The following is a 21,067-nucleotide window of genomic DNA, read 5'->3' as shown; positions in this document are numbered from 1 at the left end:
TCTATTTTGTTTCCTTCACTTCTTGCATAATTTTTTACTGAAGTATAACACGTTATAGGCTGATTTCTGTCCCTCCCAAATTCATATGTTGAAGTTCTAACTCCCAGTACTTCAGAACGTGATGGTATTTAGAGATAGGGTTTTTAAGGAGGTAATTAAGTTAAAATGAGGTCGTTAGGGTGGGCCCTAGTCCATTACAACTAGTGTCCTTATAAGAAGACATTAGGACACAGACATGTACAGAGAAGACAATTTAGAGACACAGGGAGAAGACAGCCATCAGCAAGCCAAGGAGAGAGGTCTCAGAAGAAACCGACCCTGCCAACTCCTTGATCTTGGACTTCCAGTCTTTAGAATTGTGAGAAAATAAATTTCTGTTGCTTAAGCCACACAACCTGTGTTTTTTGTTATGACAGCCCTAGCTAACTAATACCTGTATACAGGCAAAAAAAAAAAAAAAATATGTACATGTATAGAAAAGTACACCTGTATGGCTCAGTAAATTTTCACCAAGTGTCAGTGAACTTCCCTTCTTCCCCAAAGGTCACTCATATCATAGATGACTGTTGCCTATTTTTGAACTATATACATGGCATTATATGCGATATCCTATTTAGTGTCTCATTCCTTTCACTAAATATTATATTTCTGAGATTCTTCCATGTCATGCATGGAGGAGTGGTTTGTTCATTTTAATTGCTTTATAGTATTCCATTGTATGACTGTACCACAAGGTATATATCCAGTTGATGGACATTTTGACTGTTTCTCATTTTGGGCTAAAATGAATATCGCTGTTATGAGTGTTCTTGTGCATATCTTTTGGTGCACATATATATGCATTTCTGTTGAGTGTATTACTAGAAGTGGAATTGCTGGTTTATGGGCTGTGTGTTTATTCAACTTAAGAAGTTGTACCCTTTATGCTTCCACTATTTATTTCTATAATATTTAGATATTCTATAGTTGATTATTTCAGACTATGAATTCTTGCCAGATATTGTATAAAGTGTGGATTTAGGTTACTTGATCTCCAAATTAACATCTAACTCTTCCACCAAAGTTTGTTAAATAATGATTTGTCTCCACTTATAATCAGATAGTGGCTGGGGCTGGAGTCATCTGAAGGCCTGACTGGGTTGGATGTACAAAATGACATCACAGGCCTCCTCCATGTGGCCTCTTTCTCCAGTGGAATAGCCAGGCTATTAAATGGTCCCTGAAGACTCCTCCATATGGCCTCCCTTTCCAGCAGTATAGCTTAGGCACTGGCAATGGTGGCTGCTGCTGTTGCTGCCACTGCCACCACCACCACTGCTGCTACTGCTGCTTCTCCTCCTCTTTCTCCTCTTTTTCCCTCCATCTTTCCTTCTCCGTTTTCTCCTCCTTCATCACTGTGTAGTTAACTTTGGTGTGTTTTCTATTCATTCTGCTTCAGTTTACTGTCTGGTGTCCTTTCATTTTAGCCTGAAGGGCTCCCTTTAAGATTTCTTGTAGGACAAGTCTATTGGTACTGAACTCATTTAGCTTCTCCTCACCTGGAAATGTCTTCATTTCGTCTTCATTCTTGAAGGCTAGTTTTGCCAGATATAGAATTCTTGGTTGACAGATTTTTCTTTCTTTCAACATCTTAAATATGTCATCCCACTGCCTTCTGGCCTCCATGGTTTCTGATGAGAAATCAGCTGTTAGTCTTATTGAGAATTGCTACTTAGTGACAAGTCACTTCTCTTGATGCTTTTGAGATTCTCTCTGTCTCTGAGTTTTGACAGTTTGACTATTATGTATCTCAGTGTGACTCTCTTTAAATTTATCCTGCTTGGAGTTCATTGAGCTTCTTGGACGTGTAGATTCATGTATTCCATCAGATTTGGGAAGTTTTTGGCCATTACATCTGCGAATATTCTTTCTGCCCCTTTCTCTCTTTGTCTTCTTCTGGGACTTGCATTATGATTATCTTGGTTCACTTGATGATATCCCATACATCCCTTAGGCTCTGTTCACTTATCTTTATTCTTTTTTTTCTTTCTCCTCCTCAGACTCGGTAATTTCAATTTTCCTATCTTCACATTTGCTGATTCTTTCTTCTCCTGGCTCAAAACAGCTGGTGAACCCCTTTAGTGAGTTTTTCAATCCAGTTTTTTGCTTTTGAGCTCCAGAATTTCTGTTTGGCTCGTTTTTATAATTTCTGTGTCTTTCTTGATATTCTCGTTTTGTTCACACATTGTGTTTCCAGTTTCCTTTTATTCTTTGTACATGGTTTCCTTTTGCTCTTCGAGCATATTTAATACAGTTGATTTAATGTTCTTGTCTAGTAAGTCCAATGAGTATCTGGGCTTCCTCAGGCATGGTTTTCTGTCAGTTTATTCTCTCCCTTGGACTGGGCCATATTTTCCTGTTTCTTTGTATGCTTTGTGACTTTTTGTTGTTGAAAACCAGACACTCTGAATATTATAATATGGTAACTCTGGAAATCTGATTCTCCTACTCCTCAGGGATTGTTGATTTTGCTTGTTGATGGCTGGAACCATCTATTTGTGACTTATACAAATATTTTTGCAAACTGATATTCCTTGTTATGTGTGGTCACTGAAATTTCTCTTTCATTTTCTCTGTGGTCAGCCAGTAACCTGACATATCTCTGTAAATAAAGGTCAGTAGAAGTAGAATGACACACAAAGACTGCTCATGTGTGTTAGGGTAAAATTTATTCAAAGTAAATTTCAGGAAGTTATCTTTGAGAGCTGAATCAAAGTTGAATTCCAAAAATTACTTTTGGATATCTCCTCTCAAAATGAGGAAGTTAGATCTCATCCTTTGTAGTATATACTTAATTCATACCTGAAATAAGTAAAGATTTTGTTTCCTTTTTTGTATATCTTTGTCCACAACTTAATAAGCATTACCTTCTGATCCCACCACTTAATGGTTCCTCATCAGAATCTAAATGGGCTTATTTTGAAAATGCTCTTGTTTTCTACCTTGCAAAGTCAAGAGAATCCACAGGTCATGAAATAAAGGAAATAGCAGATGCAACAAAAGTTAGCTTTTTGGAACTAAGAGCCCCTTTTGTATTGTACTGTAGTATCACAAAATCAAACTTGATTTTAAAATAAAACATATACTTCCCTTGAAACAAAAAATGCCTATTATGTTTTTAAGAAACAAATGTTATTATATTGCATTAATAGTAAAGCTTAATCTAGAAACTTTTTCATTCTATCTTCTGAGACTCCTCACCTACCAAGAGGATTGTATAAACTTTGTTTTTTGTAGTTTTTATTACAAAAATAATAGTTGTTTTTGTTTTGTTTTTAAAATTACAAAATTGAATGTGGATTTCCTTTTCTTTTTCTTTTTTTTTTTTTTTTGAGGAAGATTAGCCCTGAGCTCACATGCACTGCCAGTCCTCCTCTTTTTGCTGAGAAAGCGTGGCCCTGAGCTAACATCTGTGCCCATCTTCTTCTATTTAATATGTGGGACGCCTGCTATGGCATGGCTTGATAAGTAGTGCATAGGTCCATGCCTGGATCCAAGTCAGGAAATCCCGAGCCACAGAAGCAGAGCATGCGAACGTAACCACTACGCCACCAGGCTGGCCCCGTGGATTTTCAAACTATATTTGCCCCTTCCTTCAAGATTCAAAGGTACTTCTCCTGGTAGGAATGATGGTGAAATTTGTGCTCTAGCAGTTTCATCTCATGTTATGATATCTGCCATTGTGGATATATTCTTCCTATCTTACTTTGGTATTGTGGTATTTGTTAATTAGGCTTTGTAGTTACTCTCATGTCATTTGTGAAAATTCATTTGTTCTTACTTTGGTTGGAATTTTTCTTTTTTTTGCTGAGGAAGGTTAGCCCTGAGCTAACATCTGTGGCACTTCTCCTCTACTTTGTATGTGTGTCACTGCCTCAGCATGGCTGATGAGTGGTGTAGGTCCGCTCCTGGGATCTGAACCTGGAACTCAGGATGCTGAAGTGGAGTGCACTGAACTTAACCACTACACCATGGGGCTGACCCCTGATTTTAAATTTTTATTTTGAGTGATTTAGCTAGATGTAGACATGATGCTATTACTTATACTTTTGTTTTCTAAAAAATGTGTAATTCTAATTTAATTAGTTTTTGTTTTTATATTCCAAAGACATATAGGATACTTCAGTATCTGAGGATCTGTCACTTGGGATTTTAATGTTTCTGGTATTTTGTATCACAATTCATTCTTTCTTTCCAAGCTAAATAATTGTTTTACTTAGTCCCAGAGGTATGTTGAGCTATTTACAGAGGTCCTTACATGTATATGGATGGTCTATGTCTGCAGTGCCAATTCTGTGATTCTTGTTCTCTGGCCAACCTGAACTTCTGCGTGCTCTTCAGTAAGAATTTCACTTAAATTATTTTGAGCAAACAATTTCTTCAAACATTGTTTCCTTTGTCAAATCTTCCCTGAACACGCCACAGCCCTAGGTCCTCTCTCCCTTTCCTAAATAACTCTTACCCTTATTTTAGCATTTATAATGTTGACTCTTTTACCCTACTACTCTTAGCCTTCCTTCTGGGTAACGAGGAGCATCAGCAAGAATAGATGAGACACTGTGGATCCACATGCATTTCATTTATTTATACAGATTACCAGTTATTAGGAGATACGACTCCTCCGTAAGACCTAAATTCATTAGCTTATATAGTTAGTATAATTCCTTATAACTGTAATGGAAGATTCTTTTATGAGTTATAAAGTAATTAAACAACCAGGCCGTTAGATTGAGGTGGCTCTAATGCCCTGGTAGTCTATGCAAACCAACCAAAACCTAAGCCAGAGTCAATGCACTTGAATCTGAGAAAATGAGACTTAAGAACAATCAATCGCGAACAGCCAACTAGGCTTTCTGGAATAAGGCAACTGCTTAAGCTGTAGCCGATCAACTAATTTCCTTGCTTTGCTTCTATATCTTCTCTATAAAAACCCCTCCCCTAGCTCCTGTCAGTGGAGCATTCCTAACCGCCTTTGGTTTGATGCTGCCCAATTTGAATTGACGTATGCTCACATAAACTCTTGAAAAATTTCAGTGTGCATCAGTTTATCTTTTAACAGGATTATGCTTGTTCATTATACAGAAGCCTTCCAAACTCCTCCTCAGAACTACTATTTTTCCCCCCTAAAGATTGGCCCTGAGGTAACATCTATTGCCAATCTTTTTTTTTCTTCTTCTCCCCAAAGCCCCGGAGTACGTAGTTGTATATTCTAGTTGTAGGTCTTTCTAGTTCTGCTATGTGGGATGCCGCCTCAGGATGGCTTGATGAGCAGTGCTAGGTCTGCTTCCAGGATCTGAACCAGTGAAACCCTGGGCTGCTGAAGCAGAGCACGTGACCTTAACCAGTTGACTATAGGGCTGACCACTTAGAACTGCTTCTGAGGTGGAGCCAGCTAGACCACATATCATGGTTGACTAGACTGTAGTAGCTAGTCTGCTACTTATGGTTGACTTCATTACTGCATGAGCTTTTCTTAATAAAACATCATTAACAAGATGAGATGTCCTATTGCCTACGCAATTTAGAGTGGCACATTCATGGTTTAGTCTCATTTTTACCCTTTATTCCATTTAGTCAAATTACAACTTTGATCTCTGTTCATCTTGCTCTTATGATTGCAAGAATATAAGCATTCTTTAATTTTTTTTGGCGGGGGAGAGGGGGGAAGATCAGCCCTGAGCTAACCACTGCCAACCCTCCTCTTTTTGCTGAGGAAGACTGGCCCTGAGCTAACATCCATGCCCATCTTGCTCTACTTTATACGTGCGATGCCTACCACAGCATGGCTTTTTGCCAAGCAGTGCCATGTCCACACCTGGGATCCGAACCGGCGAACCCCAGGCCGCCGAGAAGCAGAACGTGCGAACTTAACCGCTGCGCCACCAGGCTGGCCCCACATTCTTTAATTTTATCTTTAAAAAATTTACCTTGTTTTATATCTCTATAGTGTTTTAGTGGTATTTAATGTTCCCCTGATTTAACACATTATATTTTTACTAGCTGTATCTAAGACGTCTATTGCTTCGAATGCAATAGATTTCTTTTTTGATCAGCATTACTTACAAATACCACTTAGCTGAATATTAGTATTTCCTTTTCTACCTTTTGTTGTTAGTGACATTTGGTTTATATATGTGTTTTGTCTCCTCAGCTAGATTATAATAAGTTTGAGGTCAGGTACCATGTCTTAAATGTCTTTGCCCCATTGGATCTTGAAGATAGTAGGTCCACAGTAAATATTTAAGTTGAATTTGATTGAATTGAGAATATTCCAGGAATCTTTCCCCTTCGTCTCATATAATAATTTGAAGGAAGTGTTTAGTTTCTAACAAAAGAATAAGATTGTGCCTCAGTGGTTCTAGAGGTAAAAAAAAAAAATGTATATTATTATAGTTAATAAGATAGTCCAGATAGTCTTGGAAATTTTAGGAATAACTTGGAAATAAGAACCATTTATGTCTCCTAGGGCCCAGATCTTTGAGGTCAACCCAGGTTTCTTCCAAACCAGCCAAGTATTTCTAGTGTCATGTGCGTGTAAGATTACCCAGACATGAGGTTTATATATTGGTGTCCCTATGGCCCGAAGTGAATGCTTTCAAACTGATATGGTCTGTTTAAGGTCTATGATGAATTAGGACACAGTCATGATTTTTAACTATTTGGAGGTTATAGAACTCTGAGAATCTGGTAAAAGCTAAGGATATGTGTACATTTATACATTTTGCTTATAATTTTAGAGAAATTTAGTCTTAAAAAATCACACATCCCAAGATAAAAATCTTCTGCTCTGGGAATGATGGCATTGCAGAGACTCTGAACTCTCCTTAAACTCAGATTGTTGTTGAACATTTTCAACTTCTCCTTTTTCTTTTCTCCCCCTCACCCATTCTAAAATTAACTGAGGGAGTTTCTCTCTCATCTGAGCCTAGGAAATGAGATGGCCGTCCTATTCTGGCTGTAATTAGATTTGAGTGTCCTGGGAAAATGTTGCATAATATGTAAACAACATGCTTGTCTCTATCACAAGTGAAAATAAGACAAGTTATTTTCTATTTTGAAAGAAGTGTCTCTTAGAATGAAACCATTAGGGATATGGATTTCCCCTCCTCAACATCTGTTGCTGCTATTAAAGCATTAAACGTAGTTTTGAAACATTTTTCTTTTTGAAAGTCATCTACGCCCCTGCTTAAAACCTTAATTCTCTTCCCATGTAGGGGCTCTCATAGTCTGGTAAGCAGTTTGCCAGTACACATAATGGAGATTGTAATGAGAGAAGGTCATCGTTCTTCTGTGCCTATCTGGTGATTTAACAAAACTTTTCAGTAAGCTGCTCTTTATTTCCAAGTTTATTTTCTCCTAAGGTTTAAGAACTATCTAAAGTTTTTGGAAAGTTGTCCTGTCCTAAAGGATTCTACCTACGGCATATGGCAGTATCTCATTTATTCATTCAGTCAACAAGTATTTAGTGAGCATTACAGTGTACCTAGACCAAGGATACAGTAGTAAATAAGACAGGTGTAGTCCCTGCTCTTGAAGAAATTTGTGGGGCAAGAGAAATAAAGAAATAAATGTATAATATATTTAGAGATAATGATAAAGGCTATAAATTAAAGGAGGGTAAAGAGATTGAGAGTGATAGAAATGGTGCTATTTTCAGTAGATTGGTGAGGAAAGCCTTCTCCTAGAAGGTGATAATTAAGCAGAGGCCTGAATAAAGTGAAGGAGTGAGCTTTGGAAATGATGGGAATACATTTGCTGTGCTTGAGGAGAAAAAGAAGGCCAGTGTGGCTGGAGTAGAAAGGTGGAGGGTGAGAGTGGTAGGAATGAGGTGGGAGAGTTCTGTAGAGCTTTATGGATTATGATAAAGGATTTTGGATTTCATGTAAAGTGTGATGGGATGCTATTGGAAGGGTGAGAACAGGGGAGAATCATAATCTCATTTGCGTTTTAAAAGTATTGCTGGGAACTGGCCCCGTGGCCAAGTGGTTAAAGTTCTGTGCCCTCCGTTTCATTTGCCCAGGTTCACAGGTTCAGATCCCGGGTGCAGACCTGCTCCACTCATCAGCCATGCTCTGGAGGCATCCCAGATGTAAAAAGTAGACGAAGATTGGCGCAAATGTTAGCTCAGGGCTAATCTTCCTCACGCAAAAAAAGAGGATTGGCAACAGATGTTAGCTCAGGGTAAATTTTCCTCACACACACAAAAAGCATTGTTCTGGCTGTTGTGTAGAGAATAAGTGGTAGCAGACAAGAGTTTGGTAAGCAGGGAGACTAATAATGACTAACACACTATTATCTGATAACCTGAAATAGATCCAGTAATAGTTGAATGACTTTTAACACAAGCCATTAAGTTATAGCCTAGCAAGGAGAAAGAAATTCTGGTATGTATATGACTCTATTTTCAGTTTGAATCTTTCTCAGAGATGAGTCATTTCATGAAGGTTGCCGAGAACATAAATCCTAGCCCTTTAAGGTTGACACTTAGAATTTAGTGTCTTTGAAAATTGGTTTCCATTTGTTTAAAATTTTTTCCTTCTGAATATAAACAGTAAAAATGTTCTTTGTAGAAATTTTGGAAAATAAAGAAAAACAAACAGAAAATCATCTACAATCACCTAGAAATAGTATTTTAATTAACTCTTGACAGTTATTTATCTTAGCAACATTTCTGGATGATTGCTATTTCTCCTCTTTTATAGGTAAGAAAGCAGGCCCAGGCAGGCTTTAATGACTTGTTCAGAATGACCAGAGTAGTTACTGCATGTTCTTACTGCCCTGTTGAGCTTCTCAGCCAGCTCTTGAATGGAGGGAGAACAGTTTTAGGCAATTATCAAGGTGTAAATGTGGAACAGTGAATTAACTAAGTATGGTCTGGCAAAGAAAATTGAAAGACAAAATTACAATCATTTTTCCCTTTCCCTGTTCTCTTCTTTGTAGGAGGCCAGTGTTCTTAAATCAAGCAGCAACATTTTTTTTCTTTCTTTTTTTTGCTGAGGAAGATTCGCCCTGAGCTAACATCTGTGCCAGTGTTCCTCTATTTTGTATGTGAGTCACTGCCACAGCATGGCTGCTGATGAGTGGTCTAGGTCCGTGCCTGGGAACTGAACCTGGGCTGCTGAAGTGGAGTGAGCTGAATTTAACCACTAGACCATGGGACCAGCCCATGTTGCAACATTTTGATCATCGTGGGCCATAGATTTTCTCAGAAAAAGAGATTCTCCCTTTGAGGTTTGTAACGTGACCTTACCACAGTATATGTGTCCATTTGTTCACTGTGTACATCAAATTTTATTTACATCAAACAGTGTAGACCTTCTATCCAGAGAGAGAATTATTCTTCACCTCTGATCTAACTTCCCTAAGAAGGTAGACTTTTGTTCTTATAAATATCTGTCTAGATTTCTTTTTCTGAGCTAGATTTCTGCATGAGCCTTATTTTCTGGCTTATAATTTTTAAAAATCTTACTTAGAAATTTCTTTATTTGTGGCAGAGACAAGTATACTTTCTCTTATATTTTCTATCCCTCATTGCAATTAAATAAGGCAATAGCTTGTTACAGACAAGGTAATGTGGACTGCAGCATTTAAGAGCCAGTATGCCATTTCCATCCTTCTCTTTCCTGTCATGGTAACCCTCAATTGAGACAGAGAGAGACTGTGTTCCTGAGTTAACATAGAGGCCTTGCCAACCTGCATGGAATTTTGTGGAGCAAGAAGTAAACTTTCATTGTATTAGGTCTTTAATATTTTGGGAGCTTTGTTACTATAGCATAGTCTAGCAATCTTATACATTATTTTTTGTGTATGTTTTATAATACATATATAGTTTGTAAATATATATTAATGGTGATGGCATACTTAGCATACATAGAAAGGCTTTCATAATCTAATTTCTGTCTCTCCAGCATCATTTCTCAATATTTATACCTCTAACTTTATACTTACATTCTTCCAGATTAAACACACTGTGCTGTCTCACACCTGTGTATTTGTACATGCTCTTTCCTCTACTGGAATTCACTTTTCCTCTTCTATCAGATTCTGTTTATCACCTATCAGATAGATATGCATCTTTCACATTCCAGATCACTGTTACTTTCCCAGGAAAGACTCCCCTGATTTTCTCTATTTTCTTTACACATTTGGAGTTTTTTCAGTTTAAATTTATTTACCTTTATCTCTGTCACCAATAGTAAATTATAAGCACACTGCATAGTCATTTTTTATAACCTGGTATATGATGGGCATAAATAAATGTTAAATGAATGGCCTGCTTTTGACAGAGAGCATTTTAAATCTTTATTGGTTAACACTTTATTGAAAATTAGTTGACAGTCAGTTAAGAATAAGATAAGTGACCCTTTATACAGATTTAGCGGGTCAGGAAGAAAAAGAAAATGAGGACAAGAAGGAGAAATAATGCAACTTCCAGTTTTGCTGTGATGCAGTCTAAAGCCCCCATAGTAATGGTCATATACTGTATTTCTTTGTCATATACCAGAATGCGGATAGCGCTTTCTCTCCTTTTGTTTTGGTATTGATTAGATTTTTATTTATTTTTTTCCAGTTTCTCCCATTGAGGTATAATTGACATATAACATTATGTTAGTTTCGGGTGTACAAAATGATGATTTCGTATTTGTATATAGTGCAAAGTGATCACCAAAATAAGCTAGTTAACGTCAGTCACCATACATAGTTAGATGTTTTTTTTCTTGTGATGAGATCTTTTTTTTTGAGGAAGATTAGCCCTGAGCTAACATCTGCCGCCAATCCTCCTCTTTTTGCTGAGGAAGACTGGCCCTGAGCTAACGTCCCTGCCCACATTCCTCAACTTTATATGTAGGATGCCTACCACAGCATGGCTTGGGATCTGAACTGGTGAACCTTGGGCTGCCAAGTTGGAACATATGCACTTAACGCTATGCCACCGGGCCGGTCCCGTGATGAGATCTTTTAAGATATGCTCTCTTAGCAACTTTCAAATATGCAATACAGTATGGTTGATTATAGTCACCATGCAGTATATTAACCTCCCCAGTGATAGCTTTGTTATTCTTTAGTTTTGCTTTGTGAAGTTGCTTGATATTCATGAAGACATCTCACAATTTGTAATATTCTGGAGTTCTTTGTTTTCTTTGCTAGTTCATTTTGCCTGTTTAATGTAAAGTAAAGCATGTGTTCAAAAAAATTAAAATGTGTATGTACAGATTAAAGAACAAATTCTTAGGTACCCACTATCTAGGCTAAAAATAGAACTTTACCAAAGTCCAGAAGCCCCTGTGTGCCCCTCCCTGATTGCGTTCCCTTCTCACCTCCTGAAGTAATCACCATCCTGAGTTTTATGGAAATCATCCCTTTGTTGTTGTTGTTTTTATCATATATGTCTTTACTCCTAAATACAATATTGTTTGCATGTTTTAAAACTTTATAGTAAATGGAATCATGCTGCATGTACGTTTCTGTGACATGCTTCTTTTGTGCAAGATTATTTTTGAGATTCATCCATGTTGATGTGTATAGTTGTACTTCATTTATTTTCCTTCCATTCCTTTCCATTTATTATTATTCCTGTATAATATTCTATTGAGTTAACATACTTTAATTTACTTATTCATTCTACTTATGGATATTTGGATTCTGTCCAGAGTTCTGCTATTTTAAACAGTGTTGCTATAACATTCCCTCATACTTGTCCTATGCAAGAATTTATCTGTGGCATATACATAGTAGTAGAATTACTAGGACATAGAGTGTGCACATGTTAAGTTTTATAATACCAAACTGTTTTCCAAAGTAGCCATAGCTATTTTCTGTTTGACCAGCAGTGGAAGGGTATTCCTCATTGCTCTTTATCCTTCCTAATACTTGATATTATCCAACTTAAAATTTTTTTGCCAGTCTGGCGTTGTGAAATGGTATCCCATAATGATTTGTATGTACATATCCCTGATTACTAATGAGGTTGAACATCTTTTAATATGTTAAGGGCTTGTGCATTTTTCTTCTGTGAAATTCTTGTTCACTTCCTGTTTCCCGTTTTTCAACTAGTTGTTTATCTTTTCCTTTTTATTTTTCAGGATTTCTATATATATTCTAGATACTAATAATTTGCCAACTAAATGCGTTGCAAATATCTTTTTAGTGACTAGTTGGGTATGGGAGGTGAGGGAGAAGTATAGAATTACTCCCAGGTTTCTGGTTTGGGGAACTGTTAGAATAGAGGAGGAGAAATCGCTGTAGGGAGAGGGGAATTAAGTTAAGGGATTTTGGAGTTTGATGTTCCTATGGGATATCCAGATGGAGATGTCTCATAGAAAGTTGGCTACAAGGGTCTGAAGCTCAGGCCAAACTCTTTTATGCCATATGGGTCGTAAAGGAATCTTGTATGATGGGCCTTTAAGGAGACTACCTTTGGAAGGAATATGATAATTTTCAAACTCATTTGTCCTCTCCCCATCCCATCGTCTTCTCTAGGCTATGGATTCTCCAACTAAGCTTCTTATGAAATAAATGTTCCAATCAAATGACCCATCACACACTTCATCTTGATATAATTACTTTATTACTTTTTTTGTCTCTCAGCAGTTAAACAATATTTTCTTAATATTTCTGGAAGAGCACATTATTTCTATTTTGAAAAACATCCAGCATATTTTGTCTTACATATCATGCAGAACATATATCTAGATTTCAAAAATTTTCTCCTATTGGTCATTCATGTGTAGTACTTAATCACGTAAGTTATTCCATAAACACTGAAAACAATGTAAGAAATATGTACATCTAAGACTTCTATTTTGTATAGCTTTCCATTAAATAATACTGTTTTCACACATTTCCAACATTTCTAGCTTCTTCTATGTATTTGGAATTTTGTGTATATAACCACTGGAAGAATATGGGCTCCTTGGGGGAACGGCAGTAGAAGTCCATGGAGTGAAGATCTTTCTTAAAAAAGCAGATTGTATTATTGCTTTGATTGCGTACCTTTTAGTTATTTGAGATCTGAGAACTCTGATAAGCCCAGAGGTGGAAAGATCCGTTGAGAACCTTTAGAGTATAGGCAAGGTGAGGAAAGTGTCAGTAGCAGGGCTAGGTCTTGGCACATTTACTAAGAATGTAGCACCTCAGCATAGCTTATAGTATAGTGCCAAGGCAGAGTTACTACTGAACAGCTCAGGATGATGAACCATCCACCTCCCTGCAGGAGTAGTAGCAGCTAATTAGGTGACTGGTTGGTCATCTTAGGAGAACTGCAATCCGGGGACAATTAGGGCTTGACATATACTGTATGCAGGGAAATGATGGCAGAGGCGGCCTCTCTTTGGTCCATCCGTATCAGTAGTACTGTGATTATACTTCTCTCAGTGTTCAAGGAGATCTTTTAGACCTGTAAGAAGAGAAAGCGGGTGTAAAAGTGTGACCCTCTCAACTCTGGCTTCAGTCTCAGTTCTGCTTGGAACACATTGAGTTCATAGATAACTCTAAGTCCTCAGGTGCAGTGTGTGGAGAGCTTTTCTACTGCTACGCAATCATTGTGGATTACAGGGGTTGCTTTTTTAAGGCCAGGAAAGGCATGGGGGAAATTTGGCAGCTTTGCTTGGATAGTTATAGCTCTGCCTCAAGGTTGAAGTAACCTATTAAACACTTCTAGACAGGTAAATCAGGGTAACTTTTGATACCGCACAAGATGGCACCTCAGTATATAAATAAATACGGTTAGAGGACAGCATGGTGGTAACACACTTTTAAGCCAAGGATCCCACAGGAAAGCCCGATGCAAATATTTGTAACTTCCCAAGATTGATGTTTCTTAAAGAGCAGTTCTTATATAAGCAACAGCAGACCTACCTTTCCTTGCTAATTGCTTTCAGTAAATTCTTGACGGTCTTGGACTCTGGATTCAGACACCTTTTCTCCCCATTCTTTTTCATTGTGGCACTATAGCAGTAAATAGGAGTGAAAATATTTAAAACAATGTTGTAATAGTACAACAGATGGAATATAGAGTTTTTAAGTCAGATATTTAAGTTTCACCCTAGATGTTTCTCTTTGCTATATAGAAGTCTTAGAATCATCACAAACCCCTTACCGATTTGTGGTCATCGTCACATATTTACTATACCATTACAACCAGGGAGGTGATCAGATGGGATTTTACTCACATGATCTCAACACGTTGACAAGATTGACTTGCAGGAATCATTTCAAGTTTTTCTAAGGACCTTGGAGGAATAGGTCGATCACTAATGTTAATGCAGGTACAGCGTGTAGTTCTAGAGAGAGGTATTCCTGTGGGAAAAGAGGCAATTACAGCAGGAGAGGTTAGTGCAGTTTTTATGTCAGACATTTAATGTGGGTTGTGTAGTATTTAGCAGAAACTGTATCCCTGTGTCATCACATAATCACTTAATCTGAGAAGGAGTGATCCCATTATAATGCAGCTCTGAATGATTAGTTGATTATTTGAAAGAATGGAATTACAACATTATGATTGTAAGATCATATCCCTGAGCACGGTTCATATGGTTAATTAAGCTGAGTTAACTAAGGAGGAGTCTGTGTCATCTTCTCCTCATTCCCTCACATTTTCTCTGTCCTCCCTCTTCTGCTTCCACTCTCCTCCTCTTTTATTCCACTTGCTTCTCTGACTATAAACTCTGTGGGCAGAAGGAATCTTTGCTCATTTACCCTTCATTTATAGGCAGGCTGTAAAACTTTTTCAAATACATTATTTCCGTATTTATAGAATTTATACCCAGTCCTACTTCTGACCTTACAAATTAAATATCCTTAATATTCCTTACCTTGAGTTCCACTCAGAGTCAGAAAGATAAGGCAGAATATAAGAACAGCACTTTGATTCATGGTGCTGCAACTGGAGGTTCCTCTGCAGTAGTAGGCTCAGGATATCTAAGCAGTTGAGCAGTGTCTCAGAAAACGTGGGGCTAGAATGCAGTATTTATTTGCAAAGGCGCTTTCCCTCTCTAACTCTGATTGGATAACATTACAGGTGACTCAGCAAAATCTGCTATGTCTCTTCCTTGGGGAAGTCCCAGTTGCAGAATCGAAGGTAGTATTTGTATTATTGTGGCTTCTGAGTTATGGAATTTCCCTGCATCCCTTTTTTTCAGTGAATGAGTTAGGTTTCACTTTCCAAAACATGAACTGTTTCTTGAAAAAGAGAACTTTATTGCATATAGGAGTATTTTTTTTAAATGGAACTTTGATTCTTATCTTTCACCTCCTGCAAAATAAAAATGTCAACGTAATCCTGAAGTCAAAGTCCTAAATACAGTTTCAAAATAAGTATAGCTTAATATTGTGTTTTGAATATATTTTAATTTGCAGCAGTAAGGCATGAATAGGAATGTCTTACATTTATTCACTTTATGGGTTTCAGAGATGTCGTATACTTTCTCACTTTATTCCTACAATAGCCCTGTAAGAAGATAGGATAGTTATCTTCAGTTTATATATGGGAGAATATCTTAGAGTTTAGGTAGTTGTGTTAAGTCACACACAGACTGCCATCCATTTGGTCTAATGGCAAAGGTTCCTGGACCCAATTCCAGGGTGTGTATGTGGAGGCTTCTCCACACCAACAAGCAGTTTTTGGATGCCAACAGGGTGTCTGAGAACTCAACTCTGTTGTGACGCTATCTACCCAGAGATAGAATCAGATTCCACAGGTAAGAGGTGCAGTCCCACAACATCACCCTCCACTTCAGATCCCAGTTGCAAGTCCGGGTTGTTACCTGTACGTCTGACTGACTGGCTGTAAATCAGAGGTTCCCAGGACCCACTCCTTGGGTTCAATTAATTTGCTAGGACGGCTTAGGAAAACCTGTTTACTCACTAGGTTACTGATTTATTACCAAGGATATTAAAGGGTACAAATCAACAGCCAGATGAAGAGATACATAGGGTGAGGTCTGGAACAAAGGAACTTCTGTCCTTGCAGCACCTGGGGCCCAGCATGGTGGCATGTGGAAACGTTCTGGTCCCCCCAATGGAAGCTCTCTCAAAAAGAGGGCAGTGAGCTATCATTTTGGGTTTTTATGCAGGCTTCATTACTTTGTCATAATTGAGTAAGCCATTGGCAATTGATTTAACTTCAAGCTTCCCTCCCCTCCCTGGAAATCAGGGGGTGGGACTGAAAGTTCCAGTCCTCTGATTACATGGCTGGTTTTCCTGGCAACCAGTCCCCACCCTTGGGTGGTGTCCACAAGTCACCTTCATTGACATAAACAAAACACCTTCATCACTCTCACCACTTAGAAAATTCCAAGAGTTCTGGGAGCTGTAGGTGGGAACTGTAGACAAAGATCCATATATATATATGAGAAATGTATTTTGGTTATCTGAGTGACCAAGTACATGTTTCTTATAAATCAATCACAATAGCACACTAACTGTGATGCTTTTTCTCAACATTTATTTTAAACTTTGGTAATTATTTTCAGAGGCTAAATAATGTTTAAAAATTCCTCAGTAATAGCAGTTTTTCATCCTTTGTAGATAAATCTAATTTTTGGAAGAAATAATTTAGCTGGGCATTGCCCTTTGATCAAATGCTGTAAAGTAATAGCTTTGGTCTTCTTAGACAAGATCAGAGATACAGGACTGGCATATTTCAAAGAATTCCAGAAATGCTTTGGTTATTCATAACATTAGAATAAGTGAATAGCCTCCAACATAATCATTTCTAGGGAAAACACTACTCGTTTGGATAACTGATTTCTGGTATGTTAGTAAACAGGTTTTATGTATTGCAGTCAGTCCCTGAATGAAAACATCATAAGATAATATAGAATGGAGTAAGAAAAAGATTCATGGCTCTGATAGGGTTATTGCAAAAAAACAAAGGAAAACAAGGGATGTTTTTTGAGGAGATAAATATATAAAAGAGGGGCATGAATAAAGACCGACCTTGGGAGAATAGGATGGAAATAGAGAGGTTGATTTAAGATGGATGCAGCTGTAAAAGAGACTGTCAAATGCAAAGCAAAGGAGAAAACTGTTAGCTGTTGAACTGGTAACAGTGGTGACTGAAATTAGCACAATTTCAGCTGGATGACAAATGGGGCAAAACCTGTGTTTTTATCCTAGCATTCGGTAGTACTTGACTGATTATTCACAGCAGATATCATCAGTAGGGAGCAGGTGACACCAATATATTGTAACACATGTTGGGCCTGACAGTGGAAGTTTAGCAGTAGCCAGAGGATATGATAGTCTGGTTGTGTTCTTTGCAAACGATTGGCAACAGAGACCCCAAGATGAAATACTGTTCCAAATGAAGGCATCACCCTGGAATGGGAAATCTGATGCAGGTGATACTTGGAACCTTGGGAAATATCCGGGAGGTCTTTTCATAGTCAGCTAGGCTGCAGCAATGTGGGGATAGGCCAGGGAAAGGCAAGGCTTCCCATTAGGATTAGGCTAATGTACCTGGCAGGTGCTGGCCTAAGACTTGGCATAGAGGCCAAGATAAAAGCCTCTGTCTGCAAACTGTGCGCACATGACTTGGAACGTCAAAAGCAGGAACTCTGTCATCAGAACAGAGGCAATTTCTGCCTTGGGGCAGGCAGAAGTTGCTGGAGTGCCAAGTACCAGGTCAGTCTGTTCCAGCAACTGGAACAGAGCTAAGCTTTCAAGTGGGTAAGTCAGTGGACTTAGCTGTAGGAAACTGGAAAGACAAAAGGAAGGGAAATGAGGCAGGGACTGATAGAACCCATAAGACTTTGATCCAGCAGAGAGGTTTTCTTCTGATGAGGGAAAGGCCTCTGAGAGACAGTGTGAGAGAGACAGTGACATGAAGAGGCCCTCCCATAGCTGTTTGTGCAGAACAAAAATTAGACTGTGAGTAAAAACGTCAAAAATTTTCAGGGAATTGTCTGACATCATGGATGGAAGAGGCTCTGAACAGTTCAACATTAAACAATAAAAAAGTTACATGGCGATAATTTTACTTCTGTTAGTATCTAAGTTCTCACCTAAGATGCTGTCTATATAGCAAAGTAAAGAGGAGAGTTGAGGCAGATAAGTGGACTAAATATCTGTTATTAATGATAAAATATTTCTTATTGAATTGATTTTTTTAGTAAACATTACATAACTCTGTGCCCTCAGGCATTGTTTGAAGTGCTTTATGAATATTGACTCATTTAATCCTTAAATAATGACTCATTTAACCAAGTAACTCTAGCTGTAAAGTCTGTGTTCTTAACAACTTTGTTATGCTGCCTCTGCAGAGAGAACATTGCTCTTTGATACGTATTTCTGATTTCCAGGCTATCTGTCTTAACTGGCTGAAGCCATCTTTTGAGGTTATTTTGGTGCCTCGGTAACTAAACATCTAGAAAAAGTTCATGATGGATCTATCTTACACTGAATTTCATACTGAGGTGAAAAATGCTGTGTTATATCTATGTTAAACCCATGTGTATTAAGATATACACATGTGTTAGCCAGTAAACAATCACATAGATACACATTTATTCACTTATAGTATTTTTTTAAAAGGTAGTTTTCTTGGTTAAATCAGATCATGTACAGTTGGATTCATTTTAGAGTATGTCAAGCATTGTGTATCCTGGAATTTTTGTGACTTGGGGAAAAAGACATTTATTTCTTCCTAAATTCTTAAATTTGTATTCTAATTATGTAAAATATGTAAATTTGAGTTTAAGAGACGGATTTTATTGCAATCTTTAAAATATCGCAAATAGATCTTATTCAGCATCTTGTATTTCTGCAACTACACAACCCTTAGGTTTTATACATCAGCCTGTTGAACTGTTTTTTTATCAGAAATATAGATGCCTTCTAAAATTTTTCTCATATTCTTGTTTTTAACTGTTCTGGCTTGCTTAATCATTTTAAAATGTCCTTCTTTGTTCTACTAACAATTTTTATCTGGTCTATTAATATAGCTACTCCAGCTCTCTTTTGGTTACTGTTAGCATGATGTATTTTTTCCTGTTCTTTAACTTTTAACCTATTTGTATCTTTTAATCTAAATTATGTCTCTTGTAAAAAGTGTGCAGTTGGATCATGTTTTCATGTTTTTTTTTCTGACTTTTGATTGGAGTGTTTAGTCCATTTATATTTAATGTAGTTAACAATAAGGTGGGACTTATATCTGCCATTTTGCTACTTGTTTTCTATATATCTTGTCTTTTTGGCTTCTCTATTCCTCTGTTACTGTCACCTTTTATGATAGATATTTTCTAGTATATCACTTTAATTCTCTTGTTTTTTTTTAAAGTTTTATTGAGATATAACTTACGTATATACAATTAACCCATTTATAGTGTACAGTTTTGTGACTTTTAGTATATTCAAAGAGTTGTGCAGCCATCACCAAAATAAATTTAAAACATTTTCGTCACCCTAAAAAGAAACTCCACATCCTTTAGCCATCACCTTCCAACCTCCCACCCTAGCCAGCCCTAGATAACCATAATTTACTTTCTCTCTTTATGGATGTACCTATTCTGGACATTTCATATGATTGGAATTTTTGTCGTATGTTTTACTATATATCTTTGGGGTTATTTTCTTAATGATTTCCTAGGGATTATAATTCTTAACTTAAAACAGTATAGTTTACTTTAATGCCCATTGAATTTCAATAGTACAAAAAAACTTGGCTCCAATATAACTCTGTTTCTTTCTTCTCGTTTGTGCTCTTGTCATATAAGGTAAATCTTTATACGTTGTAAGCTCATCAGTACAGTTTTATAATTATTGCTTTTTACAGTTGTCTTTTAAATCAGAGAAGATAAAATTATATCATCTTCATATTTACCTATGTAGTTCTCTTTACTGAGCCTCATGGCTTTTTGTGGATTTGAGTTACTATCTAGTATTCTTTCCTTTAAATCTGAAGGAGTTCCTTTAATCTTTCTTGTAGAGCAGGTCTGCTGGTGACAGATTCTTTCAGTGAGTTTTTGTTTATCTGTAGTATTTTGATTTCTCCTTTTTTTAGTATAACAGCTTTATTGAGATATAATTTACGTGCCACATAATTCACCCTTTTAAAGTATACAGTTCATTGGTTTTTAGTAGATTCACAGAATTGTGCAACAGTCATCTGCATTTTGAAGGATTGTTTTGCAGGATATAAAATTCTTGGTGACAGTATTTTTCTTTTAGTACTTTGAATGTGTCACGCCACTGCTTTCTGGCCTCTGTAGTTTTTGTTGAGAACTTAGTTTTTAATCTCATTGACGCTCCTTGTACTTGATGAGTCACTTTTATCTTGCTGCTTTGAAGATTCTTTTTTTGTCTTTTGAGGATTTGACTATATCGTGTCTAGGTGTGGATCTCTGGAGTTTGTTGCGTTCCCTAAATGTGCGGATTAATGGTTTTCATCAAATTTCGAAAGATTTTGGCCATTATTTCTTCAAATATTCCTTCTACCCCTTTCTCTCTGCTCCTCCCTTTTCCCATTATACATATATTGGTACACTTGATGTTTCATACATCTCTGAGGCTTTGTTCCTTTTTTTTCTTCTGTTCCTCAGATTGAATAATTTGAATTAACTTATCTTCAGGTTTGCTGATTCTTTCTTTTGCCGGTTCATATCTGCTGTTGAATCCTTCTAGTGAATTTTTCGTTTTGGTTATTATACTTTTCAAAGTCAGAGGTTCTTTTTTATAATTTCTTTTTAGTGATATACTCTATTTAGTGAGATGTTGTTCTCATGCTTTCTTTTAATTCTTTAGACGTGGTTTCCTTTAGTTCTTTGAACATATTTGTAATAGCTGATCTAAAGTCTTTGTCTAGTAAGTCCAATGAAGAAGTTCTGGGCTTCCTCAGGGACACTTTCTGTTGATTGCTTTTTAAATATGTTTGAGCCATACTTTTTTATTTCTCTGCATGTTTTGTAAATTTTTTTGTTGAAATTGGATATTTTAAGTAATATAATATGGCAACTCTAGAAATTAGGTTTCTCCCCTCCTCAGGATTTGCTGTTGCTATTTGTTTCCTGAAGTAATTCTGTAATGTCTT

The 21,067-nt window shown here is 37.1% G+C and overlaps 1 protein-coding gene across 1 annotated transcript; it reads right to left on the bottom strand.

The window, feature by feature from the left end:
- Window positions 1-12,594: 12,594 nt before the first annotated feature.
- Window positions 12,595-14,971, bottom strand: CXCL10 (C-X-C motif chemokine ligand 10). The gene is made up of 4 exons (XM_046656952.1): window positions 14,853-14,971; window positions 14,211-14,337; window positions 13,897-13,986; window positions 12,595-13,435 (listed from the first exon to the last, which is right to left on the bottom strand). Exons 1-4 carry the CDS (start codon window positions 14,911-14,913, stop codon window positions 13,417-13,419), a joined length of 297 nt encoding a protein of 98 aa, XP_046512908.1. The 5' UTR covers window positions 14,914-14,971; the 3' UTR covers window positions 12,595-13,416.
- Window positions 14,972-21,067: the final 6,096 nt, after the last annotated feature.

The sequence above is a fragment of the Equus quagga genome, chromosome 3, assembly GCF_021613505.1.
Source record: "Equus quagga isolate Etosha38 chromosome 3, UCLA_HA_Equagga_1.0, whole genome shotgun sequence".
NCBI classification, from domain to species: Eukaryota; Metazoa; Chordata; class Mammalia; order Perissodactyla; family Equidae; genus Equus; species Equus quagga.
Note: the sequence above shows the minus strand (reverse complement) of the source record. Positions and strands in the feature narration are given on the sequence as shown.

Excerpts from the sequence above, each read along its gene's own strand:
- CXCL10 (XM_046656952.1), bottom strand. The coding sequence starts at position 14,913 with ATGAATCAAAGTGCTGTTCTTATATTCTGCCTTATCTTTCTGACTCTG. Across the intron at positions 14,338-14,852 it reads GACTCTGAGTGGAACTCAAG|GAATACCTCTCTCTAGAACT; the intron begins GTAAGGAATATT and ends CTTTTCCCACAG. Across the intron at positions 13,987-14,210 it reads TGTCAACGTGTTGAGATCAT|TGCCACAATGAAAAAGAATG; the intron begins GTGAGTAAAATC and ends TTACTGCTATAG.